General features: G+C 39.8%; 1 protein-coding gene across 1 annotated transcript in view; it reads left to right on the top strand.

Annotated features, from left to right (window-relative positions):
- Positions 1 to 14,151, top strand: part of LOC120540553 (B-cell receptor CD22-like) — a 31,597-nt gene that overhangs the window by 5,117 nt on the left and 12,329 nt on the right. Inside the window, exons 2-3 of the mRNA XM_039771392.1 lie at positions 649 to 706; positions 10,908 to 11,276. Coding sequence (XP_039627326.1) covers positions 649 to 706; positions 10,908 to 11,276 — 427 coding nt within the window. The remainder of the gene's footprint in view (positions 1 to 648; positions 707 to 10,907; positions 11,277 to 14,151) is intronic.

The following is a 14,151-nucleotide window of genomic DNA, read 5'->3' as shown; positions in this document are numbered from 1 at the left end:
GAAAGGATTATTGCACTCTGCCACCCCCTGGCCTGGTCTGGAATTCCCTTTTTTGAACCTATGGGAAACTCCCTGAACCTGCTAGAGGTAGTGGAGAATCAAGTCAAAAGTGATGGCCATCTGACGCAATTCTTCACATCCACCCTCTCACACACTAACCTTGAGAACTTTCAGACAACAAACTATTCATCAAAAGTGTGTCAAGAAACACAACCGGGGCTGTTTCAAATCTATGGCAGTACGCCTTTACAGTGACTCAGTGAGGCTGCTCTCCTGTCTTTAGACAAGTCAAAAGGTCTTTTCTTCTTTTTTACAATTCTTATGTGAGGGTGTTGTTATTGTTATAATATTTCTATATTGTGTATATAATTTAAAAAATACATTTACCTTTAGGATTAAAAAATGTACTATCTATCTATCTATCTATCTATCTATCTATCTATCTATCTATCTATCTATCTATCTATCTATCTATCTATCTATCTATCTATCTATCTATCTGTCTATCATGTAGTGCCTTTCATATCATTCACTCTGTAAGCCTAACGACTGTTTGTGGTATTTTCTCTTATTATTCAAGTACAGTACACCATAAAGTTGCTGAACTCTAAACTCTTAACAGACTCTTTGTGTTATGTTTTATTTCAGGCCTCTCCATGCTGCCTCTTCCTTTTGACCATTTTGGCTGCCGCTCCCTGTACAGCCGGTAAGATCAGCACAAGTCCACTTTATATTAAGAACTCGTCTTTATTCTTATTTCTCACAGTGATGTCAGACTGTCTGTAGTTTCAGCTGGCAGAGTGGAGCTCTGCCGTCCTTCTTGTCACTTTGCTCTGTTACTTGTTATTCTTTTTCATTTTTTTCAGTTGTCCACTTGTTTTCTTCTGTTATTTGTTTGACATGACGATGCCCCCAAGTAGGTCACATTGTCTCACTAATTCTGTTGCCTCCACTGAACTCTTAACGTGTCTCTGGCTAACATGACTTTATTCATCTCCTTGTGTCTTTTTGGCCTTTATAGGGTGGCCACATGAAGGTATGGCCATTGTGTTCCACTCAACTCCACTCTGCGCTGCTCAGCTCAGCTCCTCACACTTGCGAGACCCTCTTTATATGTCTCCCTGACGGTTGTCTTTCTTGCTTAGCTAGTCATCTTAAATTTTTAAAGTGATGTTTTTGCAACATGGCAGGATGTATTGGCCCTTCCCTCATCTCACATTTGTCATACCAATCGATGTATTTGAAGCCATCTTCACACTTGAACACAAATTCAGAAAGACGAACGAGGAAGTGATGAGCAGGAGACCAGATCTCTTTAACGCTGAGCCCGGTCATCAGCCTGTTGAACAGGCCGACTTTGCATTACAAGTGAGGTGAGGCCATTCGGTCTGTCCAAGTCTTTTAGCTGAGTGATAGTCTGGCAGTTGTTAAGGGCCTTCTGAGACTCAACTTCAGCTCCTCGATTCCCTTTGCTGTTGTTCTGGACCTGAGGATTGAATACAGCGGGTATCTGATAAGACGGGTGGAATTTCCCTTGCTATGAAAGTTCTTGAGCTAACTGTTCTGACAGGCTTTCTGTGTTTGTGTTTGTGGTCACTTTAGCACCTCAGCACCTTACCCAGCTAAGGCCGTAGTTGTGAAGTAGGTATGTCAATATTTCCTGAATAAATTACCACCACTTAGCACATTTCTAAAAACTCACCACCTTCTACCCTGAGGTTGTCTGATGTTAACAAGTATTGGCCTTACAAGGACAGCTACAAGGCAGTAATGCCACTTAGTCTTTGTTGAGCTTCTGCTGTCTCAAAGCCTGCAGTGTGAAAACCAAAATGTTACATTTACGATGAAAAAACTAGCAGCTGCAGTTCTCAGAATTTCACCTTTAAAAAAAAGGGGACAATATTTTTAGGTCTATGGTATAACACTTTAAAGCTTTATTTTATACAGTAAATCACATTTTTCTTTATAGCACAATACAATAAAAATGAAGATTCAACCATAAGCCAAAGTGCATGAACTATAATAAATATGCCAATCATTAAACCATCTGTCAGAAGCACAGACCGGTATACAGTCTGCATTGGTACAATACCAACAATCAATAGTACACATGTTCTGCCATTTACCTTTATACAAAAGAAAAGAATTCAGTGTTTAATGAAGTGATGGCACATTGTCTGCTGGAGAAGTAAAGTATGCTTTTGTGGTATATGACGTCCTACACGTTTGACAAAACAACAATCCACCATATTGTAAATCAACTTTGGTAACCTCAAAATACCTCACAAATTAGGGAATAATTCATTTTTTTTCCTATCCACTGTGCAAAGGTGTGCAGGTCACCAGAAACAATATGGCAATAGGGGGCGTTTCCTTATGCAAATATCATGTGTATGCAAATTTAAAAATCAGTACCAAGAAAAAACCCAGAAAATGTTTCAGTTCTGAAAACAGTAATTGTAGCTGTGTTTGCTCAAAATTATATATATCTTTCTATATAATACGCTACCGTGGCTGTCTATTTGTCTGTCCAGGATTTTAAATCACCTGTAGCTCGCAAATCGTTTGACCGACTGACCTGAAATTTGGTCCACATATACTAGGTGACGTCTACTATCCGCTTTCGGGGTGACGATTGACCTCCAAGGTTATTTCTCTTTTTATTTTATTTTATTGTAGAATCCACTCTCTGCTGCAGCCAGCAGGGCGATGGCGTGGTACATGTGTATGGGCGCCGTTCTCATCCCTACCACCTTCATGGTCACTTCCCCTACCTCTTCATATCTTAAGTCATTCTTCAGGCAGATTGAAGACTTAAGTGCCAGCTTAAGTGATAAATACAAAAATGTACAAAGTAATTGCAACACAAAACACTGACTTAATTAGTTTTAACATGACAAGATGCCGACGAAAGAAGAGAAGAAACAGAGCCACTAGGGTGGAGAAAAGAAGAGCTGCTGAGGAAACAGCAAGCGCATCAACCTCTGAGCAAATGAATGATAAAAGCACAGAGAAAGAAAATGAAAACTAGGAATATCAAGTCAAGTGTATTCACTGCACGTAATCGTACTGGTATTATATATATATATATATATATATATATATATATATATACAAAAACTTTCAATGTGACTTGAAAAAACAAAACAACATCCCTGTTCAGGAGAGACACATTTATAAACAAAACACTTGAGACAGAGATATATATATACTGCATACAGTAGTACCTCGGTATACGTCCTTAATCCGTTCCAGACCCTTCGACTTGTACCAAACAGGACGTATACCAAATTCATTTTTTCCATAAGAAATAAAGGGAAAATGATTAATCCGTTCCCACGAAAAGAAATCCTATTATTGGCATATTATACATTGATGGGGTTGTATAAAATAATTTAAACACTGCTTAATACTAAAATACATAAATACAAAAGCAATTGGATGAAATAAATGAAAATTTAACCTCACTTTACTATTTAAATAATGTCTTTGTTTTTCACAATCGTAGATACCATCGTTCTCGGCATACGGTATGCAGCAGCCATGTCCCGGGTACGCATGCCACCTTCATACTTTTCAACAATCAATTCAAATTTATGTGAAAAAACACAAAATCGCGTGAAAACTCACAGAGTTATAGCGCGGGTTGTTCACTGGATGCTAGCCACTGCCGTACTGACGCTCGTGGGCAGTCGTGGCTTTGTCTCGAGAGAGGTAAACAAGGGTAGTGTAGTGTTCCCTAGATTGAAGTAGCGACACACTCAGAATAACTTTTCGCATGATGTTTATTTTGAACCCTGTTTAGCCAACTCTCTATACAGAGTGCCTTCTAAACCAAACCCATCCTTCCAGCAGTCATACGTCCCAAAAGGCGCAGACCACAGCAATCAACACCCAAACATAAAGCAATGGACAAAAGCATCATTGAACAATCATATACAACAGGTAGCACACGGGTTGTTCACTGAATGCTAGCCACTGCCATACTGACGCTCGTGGGCAGTCGTGGCTTTGTCTCGAGAGAGAGGTAAACAAGGGTAGCACGGGAGTCGTATTCCAAACAAAGGTCATATACCAAGCAAAATTTTTCATGTCCAAACAGGACGTATACCAAGTTGGACTTATTCCAAAGCAAACGTATACCAAGGTATTACTGTATATATATTTACACAAGTCCAGTCCCAAGGGTTATTGTCCAAAAAGAAAGGAGAACCATGCGACGAGGGCAATCAAGCTGAGATGGACCGAGGGAAGATAGATGATAGCGCTATCCCCAAAATAAAAAAGAAAAGGTCACAAGGTCTCAGCCTCCGAAATCGGCAATCCAAAGCCTAGGGACAGTTTTAAGGAAGAAAGAAAAAAAAAGATGTGCAGGTGACCACTTTACTAACCTTGTCCCAGTGTTCAGGGCGAGATGTTTCTACTTTTTCTCCTCGGAGTTGATAGTGTTCATCCTGTATCCCTTGCAACGCAAAGCAACCATTCTTTCTCTCGATCAATTCCTTCTCACCGACATTAATTTCGGCAACTCCAACCCTTCATTGGCCGTCCAACCGGAACAGCGTTTTTGTCTGGCCTTCCAGATCCGTCAATCACTGCCTCGCAACTCCCAATTCTGAACTGCTTAAGGCTCCTCCACCTGAATCTGAGAGGAAGCCGCTGGCAGTGACGAGAGGCACAAAAAAAGGCAGAAAAGATACAATACAACACACACAAGTAAAACATTTCAATACACTCCTTATGTGGCAGTGCTACCAAGGTGCCACCAAATTGGTCTGTAAGGTGAGGTGGAACAGAAGAAGTTCATGGAACTGTCCTGCCTTTTAACGGATCCTGTGTTTATACAACGTATGTGAAGAGCTGCACAGTGAATAAGACTGATACGTGGTAGACTAAGGCATGACATGAAATTCATGACAGAAAGGACAGAGATGAAATTCATCAGATGAGGAAGACAAACACAAAACTGTGAAAAAGGAGGTGTTAAAAGGAGGGAGAATGAAAGAGTAAATAAGTGGATTCACAGAGATGGAGGGAATGAGGGAGAAGAAGATGAGAATGAAAGTGGTTGAGGAGTTTGAGGAGTGAAGATCACAACGTGAAAAAAGGAAGTCTGAGAGCAGGAAACGCCTAAAAGCACACAACGCAAAACGTATGAAATAGAAAACAAAACTGAAGGATGTAACAATAAACCACAGAGACCTTTAGCCGACACTTTCCGTTGAGCCTGTCGTTCTGATCAGTTCAGCGAGTCTCAACATCTCCACAGAGAAACTATCAAAGCCTGAGCAGAAAAATGCTGCTTTCTTTTTCTCTAACTCTCCAAACCATCTGTGCTGTGCTGACCGTTTTATGTTTTCTTCAGAGGACATTGCCCTCACTTCTCTCAGTCTGTCCTGGTGCAGATCTCCTTCTTCTGTGTGTTGGATTTCAGTTCTTCCAAGGCGCTTATTAAGTTTCCTTTGCTATAGATTATTGTTTTTCTCTGATGCCTACTGCCTCCTTTGCCCACCTCCCTTCTGCTCTTACTTACCTCATGTTGTTTGCAGTGATGGCTGAGAAATGCATTTTTGATCAAATATCGTTAAATAAGAAGCTCAACAAAATGAAAATAGTCCACAAACAGGTCACTTCATACCTTTCAGTTGAAAACAGGACTCTGGACCACTGAATGAGGGCGAGAACTGGCCCTGTGTGAAAGCCTTTCCTGTTTCTGGACTATTTTCTTTTTCCGGGGGTATTTATTTGACCAAACGCAGTAGGGTCTTTGGTACGGCAATCACCAAAGAACGTCTACCATCAATCATCAAATGTCAGTAAGCAGTTCCTTGGTTTTTTACTGATGTTAAGTTCTCCACCTGACTCCTCTCCTTTGTCTCAACATCTTTATCAATACATCCCATAAGTGCAGAATCATCTCAATATTTCAGACAGTGACCTGACCTGCTGCTATAATTCTAGTGAGAGGTGCACAGGATGAGGAGAGAAACAGACAGGCCAGTTCCCTGTGGTGCTCATACAGTCCTTGAGTCTCTCATACTGCCATCTGCCTGACAGAGAGTCCATCATCAGGACACCACAGGCTCATCCTCCAGCATATCTTTTTAAGTTTACCCCCTTAACAGGTACTGAACATGCTGGCGAAATCAAAAAACAGAATCTTCACAGTGCGGCCAGCTTTGTCCAGCCTCATGGAGCAGACAGAGAATCGCATCTTCCATTCCAGTCTTTGTCTGACTGGCAAACTGCACTTGGTCCAGGTGGTCTTTCACTAGTGGACTCCAGGACCAGCCTCTCACTGGTTTTCATGGTGTGAGACGTGAGTGCCACTGGTCTGCAGTCATTAAGTGGAAAGGCGTCTGTCTTCTCTGGAACAGGAACAATGCAGGACGTTTTCCACAGAAGCAGCTCTTTACTGCAACCATAGTGACAGACTTGAACTGGTGACGGAGGATCCTGCAATTTCACTTTTTATATTGCAGATTTTCATATTAATCAGTGAAAACTGTAAAACATTTAAAAAATATTACATAATGTAACAAATGAATTGAAAAGAAGTTCAATAAGCACTGTCACATGCTCTCTTATCTTGCTCACATACTGGGCTGAAATGTTTTGAACTGCTGGTCTTCTGTCACTTTGGGGGAAAAAGTGTCAAGAAAGGCCGATGGAGTGTAAGTAGAGGGATACTCTGGCTGACCTCAAAGCTGTTGGGTCACTTCACGGTCAAAGGACTGGTGCTGCTGTAGGGATGGGCAGAGGCTGCCAGGAGCGAAGGGAGAATTTGAACGATTTGCTGTCCTTCATCTTGAATGTGAAAGAAAAAGAGAGCAGCAGTCCACCAGAATGAGTAAACTAAAGACTGGGGACCTCTACTGGTCACATGCATGTGAAACACAACAGGAATTATGATGTCTGATAAAAGGAAGGATTACGATTGTGGACAGGCTTTAGGTGTTTCTGGTTTGTAGGCAAAAACATTTGAAAGGTACGCAAACCACCATAAGTTACCCTTTCACGTTTAGCCATTACAAGAAGAAAGGGACATTGGAGATGAATGTGACAAAAATGGAGATGCAGACAATTAAGAGAAGAGGGAGAGATGAGAGATTGTCCAACTTTGCTATTATTAATGACACCAGAGAAGCAACTGTGTAATTTCAGGGCTCTTGTCATTTTGTATTTTTTTAGTAATTCCAACTACAACAACATTTATTTATATTGCACATTTTCATACAAATAATGTAGCTCAAAGTGCTTTATATGATAAGAAAAGACAAAGTGATAATTAAAATAACACTAATTAACATAGAATAAGAGTAAGGTCCGAGGACCAGGGAGGACAGAAAAAACAAAACAAAAAAAAAACTCCAGACGGCTGGAGAGAAAAAAAGAAAATCTACAGGGGGCCACGAGACCACCCAGCCCCCTCTGGGCATTCTACCTCACATAAATGAAACTGTCCTCTTTGTATTCAGGGTTCTCATGGAAAAACTTGATGATGACGGTCATATAGACTTCTGGCTTTTAATCCATCAATGTAGGAACATCACGGTGCTTTGATCAGGTGGTGGTGGCGCAGGTCGCCACCACAGAAAACCGGGAAAAGAAACAGAAGAGAGAGTAGGGGTCAGTACGGACTTTAGAGCCACCATGAATAGTTATTATGATGAATTGAACACACAGAGTATCAGGATTAAGTTAAAGTGATGTTATGAGAAGGCCATGTTAAAGTAATGTGTTGTCAGCAGTGTCTTAAAGAGCTCCACCGTATCAGCCTGGTGAATTCCTATTGGCAGGCTATTCCAGATTTGAGGTGCATAACAGCAGAAGGCCGCCTGCCCGCCTCACCACTTCTTTTAAGTTTAACTCTTGGAATTCTAAGCAGACACTCATTTGAGGATCAAAAGTTATGACTTGGAATATAACGTGTCAGACATTCCAATATTATTTAAGGCTTTATAAACCATAAGCAGTATTTTAAAGTCAATCCTGAATGACACAGGTAACCAGTGTAGTGACATTAAAACTGGAGAAATGTGTTCGGATTTTCTTTATCTAGTTAGGATTCTAGCAGCTGCATTCTGCACTCGTTGCAAATGATTTATGTCTTTTTTGAGTAGTCCTGAGAGGAGTGCGTTACAGTATTTTTTCTCAGCATCTTTCAATGATATAAGAGATATAACTTTAGCTATGTTTCTTAAGTGAAAAAATGCTGTCCTAGTGGTCTGATGAATATGCAATTTAAAATTCAGGTTACAGTCAACAGTTACCCCTAAGTTCTTTACCTCCATCTTGACTTTTAATCCTAATGCATCAAGTTTATTTCTAATAACCTCATTGTATCCATATTGCCAATCACTAAAATGTCCGTTTTCTCTTTATTTAGCATTTGTGTTAGTGAATCAAGAGAGTCGGGGTCATCAGGAGCTATTGATAAGTATAGTTGTGTGTCATCAGCATAGCTGTGGTAGCTCACGTTGTGCCCTGAGATAATCTGACCTAACGGAAGCATGTAGATTGAAAAGAGCAGCGGACCAGGATAGAGCCTTGTGGAACACCATATCGGATATCATGTGTCTTCGAGTTGTAATTCCCACAACTAACAAAGAATTTTCTTCCTGCCAGGTGGGATTCAAGCCAATTTAAGACCCTACCAGAGAGGCCCACCCATTGACTAAGGCGATTTCTAAGAATGTTGTGATCAATGGTGTCAAATGCGGCACTCAGATCTAAGAGCATGAGAACAGATAAATGGCCTCTGTCTGCATTGACCCGCAAGTCATTTACTACTTTAACGAGTGCAGTTTCTGTGCTGTGATTTGTTCTAAAACCTGACTGAAATTTATCTTGAATAGCATGTTTATTTAGGTGGTCATTTAGCTGCATAATGACTGCCTTCTCAAGAACTTTAATTAAGAAAGGCAGGTTAGAGATGGGGCTAAACTTGTCAAAAGCAGAGGAGTCGAGATTATTTTTCTTGAGTAGGGGTTTGACTACAGCAGTCTTAAGACAGTCTGGGAAGACCCCCGTATCTAATGACGAATTTACTATGTCAAGAACATTATCAATTAGCACACCCGATACTTCTTTGAAATAATTTGTTTGTATTGGGTCAAGGAAACCGGTGGAGGGTTTTATTTGAGATATTATTTTTTGTAAATCAGATAAATCTATCCTAGAGAAAGAGTTTAATTTGTTTATAATGGAGTACTGGGGCGCAGGAGGATCCGCAGTGTTAGGGAGATATACTATGTTACTTCTAATATCATAAATTTTTTGATTAAAAAATACAGCAATAGCCTCACAGGTTTCACTGGAAGTATTTAGGAGGCATTCCTTTGTGCTACCTGGTTTAGTAGGCGATCAATCGTAGAAAATAAGACTCTGGGATTACTAGCATTGTTATTTATAATATTAGAGAAATAGCAGCGCCTCTCAAGATGGACAGTGTTATTGTAATTTGTTATTTTAACTTTTAATATTTCATAGTGGATAGTTTGTTTAGTCTTCCTCCATTTCCGCTCAGCTCTCCGGCATGTTGTCTTTAAATCAGACACTCTTTGGGTCTTCCATGGTATAATAATGCTAGAAGATTTTTTAACTGTCTTTTCACGTGCGACTATGTCAGCAGCAGCTCTCATTTTAGTATAAAATTTTTCCACCTTACTATTTACATTGCATTTATATGCCTTTGATTTTATGTTCGTCAATGGTATTTATAACCTGAAGGCTATGTTGAAAAATACACGGTCATCTTTATTTGTGTCTTATTGTTGTAAACTGTCTTATGTCATGGCGAAAAATTCATCATCTGAAGGCTTTTTACCTAAAAATAAAGGCTATTAGGACTCGAGGTAGACAGACAGAGTTTTAAGGCTTTATTGCAATAAATCAACCACACGGACTCAACCCAATTCGGCCAAATTAGACTGAGCAACAATCATTACAGCCACTGAAGTTTTTATAACAATTTCTTATCAATTTAGCTCATTTAATTAGCTCATTCTGCACCTGGTTTTACTGTCCATTATTCCTTTTGGTGTCAGCTCGGCTTATTCTGATTGGTCTAAGACTGGGTGGAAGGCTTCCTCTTCACCATTTTTGGGCTTTACTATGTAATTTCCTATCTTTTCTAACCTTGCTCTAATGAGCTTGTTTGCTTACCTCCTCTGACTCCCTTTTACTCCCTTTTAACCAGACCATGGGAACCCTTATTATCTTTTTACTTTCCTGCTACTGGCCCCCTTAAGGAATATGTTATCTTTCTTTTCTGTTCCCATTTTCTCTAACTGGCCAAGGTTCCAATTCCATATATGGGTTTTCCTCTCTTAAGCCTTCCAAACTTTTACAATAGTGACCTGAAGCTTAAGCTTTAAAAAGAAGTATAGTATGTGCTTTCATTTAATCATTGCTTGGCATGCTTGATTTGTCTTAATTTCTACACTAAAGTTAATTGCTAATATATTCTTATAATATTTTTGCTAATGCCTGCATTTACTAAGATTTTCTCTTCATGCATTAGGTCAGCGTGACCCTGCTTATATGATTCAGCAACCCAGCTGGTTCCAGAGGCCTCTTCTCTATGTTATCTCTTCCTAGCCTTGAATCACAGGTGTTCTCAAACTCTTATCCTGTCCAAAGCTGGTCTCGGTGTATCAACTAGCTGTTCTTTTCTTTACTTTGGAAATTTTAATGTAAGCCTATAAAATAATGCAATATAACTGATTTTTAGTTAACTATTTGCTTAACATTCTAATTTATGCTTAATCTAATGTTTTAGAAGCTTTTAATTACTTTTTATGACTTTATATGCTAATTTGCTATTCTCTTATGCTAATAAAAAATTTTCCTTCTACACTTAAAAATCCCAGGCTTCACCTTTTCTCAATTTTTGTGTTTTATAGATTCGAGTGAGTGGGGAGTCACATATGAGCCAATGAAGATCTGTGCAGTGGAAGGATCAACGGTGAGGATTAACTGCACATACAGTCATCCAGGAGAGGTCACTGTTGAAAAAGAAATGTGGTTTTATGGAATTGAAAAAAGTGAGATAAAAAGAGATGAAGCAACTACAGTGTATCATACAAATGAGAGCGAAGTGTCCGGCAGTCACAGACACCGAGTTCAGTTCTTGGGGAACAAAAACAAAACGTGCTCTCTAGAGATCAGCAAGGTGAGCAGAGAGGACTTCGGCTACTACAAGTTTAGATACGAGGGACGTGATAGTGGAAAACACTGGACTCAGATGCCAGGAGTCCACATGACAATCACAGGTAAAATGAAAAATCTCTCTTTGGATTTTAATTGAGTTGGTTCCATGGTTAACAACACCAAGAGATATGGTTGATATCATGATCTGATACCTATGTGCACTTTACCGGCTTTCCGCACACCAAAATGTTGTTTTTTTGCCTGTTTTTCTCCCCCAGAAGTCTGGCATATTATGTTAACGTCTGACTCTAAACTGGCTCTTGTCTTCTATCTGATGCTGCTCCATATTCTGATTTAACACCATTTCCCTGTCTTTTTGTATTCAGAATATTCCTAAACTGTGGGCCCTATGGCAAGCTGAATTAACATTGAGAGATATCTCAAAATGAATTTCGGATATCTTAAAATGTCATTTACTTTTTTTATAGGAAACTCACTTTGAGATATCTTAAAATAGCTTTCTTTACATTTTAAGGTATCTGCAATACATTTTGAGATATTTCAAATCAATTTCAAGACATCTCAGATACATTTTCAAACATCTCAAAAAAACTGTGCCTGCCTTTCAAGATGTCTTCAAATGAATTTTCAGATATCTTAAATGGACCTATCATGCATTTCAAGATAGCTCAAAATCATTTCCTTTAAAAATGCTAATTCTTTCAATGGGACTTCCTGTTTATTATAAGATGTCTTAAAATGTATTTGAGATAGCTGAAAATGAACAGGAAGCTGTTTTGAGATATCTAGAAATGTACAAGGTGCGATACAAAAGTTCCCGGAATGCATTTGTTTAAAAGCATACACACCAAATAACAATTAATGGTGAACAGTTCCTTCAGAATAGTCACCCGCTGAGTTGATACGCCAATCCCAGTGAGATTTCAACTTTTCAAAGCACCTCTGGAAGTCGTTTTTTGTCAGTGTGTTCAAGATGTCGGTTGTTACCACTTGGATCTCCTCCACCATTTCAAATCTGCGTCCCTTGAGTCTCATCTTCATCTTAGGAAATAAAAAAAAAATCATACGGCGCTAAATCAGGGTAGTACGGGGGGTGGGGAATGGCAGTAAACTTTGTAGAAGCCAAAAATTCACACACAATCAGAAATGTGTGAGCTGGTGCATTGTCGTGATGCAAAAGAAATGACTTGTCAGCCCACATCTGAGGACATGTCTGTCGATTTCGATTTCACAAACGCCTTAGAACATCCCTGTCCAATGCTCCATTCACCGTCTGTCTTTGTGGATGACACCCTTAACATCAAAGAAGTAAATGAGCATTGCCTTGGTGTTGCTGTGAACTTGTCGAGCTATTTTTGGGTCTTTCAAATCACTCACCTCATCTCAGACACAACCGAAGTTTAAACGAGAACTGCGACTTGAAAAACAACTGCGCTGACGTTATAATGCGTGATAACAGCTCTCAAGGACAACTTGAACTGCTATCTAGCAGTGACTGATATAACCAAACCCTTCTGGCTGCAGAATAAATACATTCTGAGAACTTCTGGATCGCACCTCGTATTTCAGATATCTTAAATTGTATTGTAGATATCTGAAAATGTTTTTGAGATACCTTGAAATAATTACGTGTCTTTTTAAAGATATCTTAAAATGTAAATAAATACAACTTGAGATATCTATAAATATACTGTAAGATAGCCCTGCAGTGGGCTGGCTGGCACTGTGCCCGGGGTTTGTTTCCTGCCTTGTGCCCTGGTTTGGCTGGGATTGGCTCCAGCAGACCCCCGTGACGCTGTAGTTACAATATAGCAGGTAGGATAATGGATGGCTGGATGATTATAACTGTCAGTGGCACAAATTAGGGCTGGATGATGCACACAATTAACTGATTAGAGCCGCAGATTTGGTAAAAGTAACACATAGCTGTGTGTTATTGAGTAGCTTTTAAGTCCTGTAACTGTAGATTAAGGGAGGAAGGGAAGAAAGGAGGGGTGGATTAATGAATGGAAGGAAGGAAGGAAGTTGTAAAGACCTTGTTTTCCTGCAGCTGTAAAATAAACTCCGTTTGAAGGGTGGTACGCCTGCTTCAAAGAATAAACTTAATCCTTCAAAATTTGCCTACCCTTTTAATTAACACTTACTTTTACTTCCATCCATCCATTTTCCAACCCATTGAATCCAAACACAGGGTCACGGGGGTCTGCTGGAGCCAATCCCAGGAAAACACAGGGCTCAAGGCAGGAACCAATCCCGGGCAGGGCACCAGCCCACCGCAGGACACCCACACACACCAAGCACACACTCAGGACAATTTAGGATCGCCAGTGCACCTCACCTGCATGTCTTTGGACTGTGGGAGGAAACCCATGCAGACACGGGGAGAACATGCAAACTCCACACGGGGAGGACCAGGGAAGCGAACCCTTAAGGGTCTCCTAACTGCGAGGCAGCAGGGCTACCACTGCACCACCGTGCCGCCCAATTTACTTTTACTTTCAATACTTAAGTCTATTTAATATCATAAAAATACTTTGTATACTTAAGTACAGAAAAGATGAGATACTTTAAGGCTTTTACTCAAGTAGTATACTCATAGGAAACTTTCACATTTTCTGGTAAGATTCTTGTACTTTTACTCGAGTGTGGATTTCAGGTACTTTATGTTTCGTAGTGAAATGGATTTATGTGTTTGTCCATTTCAGGTTGTTTCGATGTTGATTTCATTTAAATGCTACCAAACTCTTTGTCCAGTGTCGCTCTGTTGAAGAAGACCAGTGATAAAGTGCGTTGATAGTTTTGCCCCTTCAAACATTAGGGGGCACTGACTCTCCTGGGCACTTAAGGGCACTGACTTTTCATTGAATATGTAAAAGTTGTCCACAAAACAGACATCTTCTAAATCCACCAAACTTACTGTAAGATTTGCTTTTTTTTGTGCTGCCATGACAGTCAGGTCTGTTGGAATGCCACCTT

The sequence above is a fragment of the Polypterus senegalus genome, chromosome 12, assembly GCF_016835505.1.
Source record: "Polypterus senegalus isolate Bchr_013 chromosome 12, ASM1683550v1, whole genome shotgun sequence".
Taxonomy (NCBI): Eukaryota; Metazoa; Chordata; class Cladistia; order Polypteriformes; family Polypteridae; genus Polypterus; species Polypterus senegalus.
The sequence above is the reverse complement of the archived record's forward strand: the minus strand, read 5'-3'. Positions and strand labels throughout refer to the sequence as shown.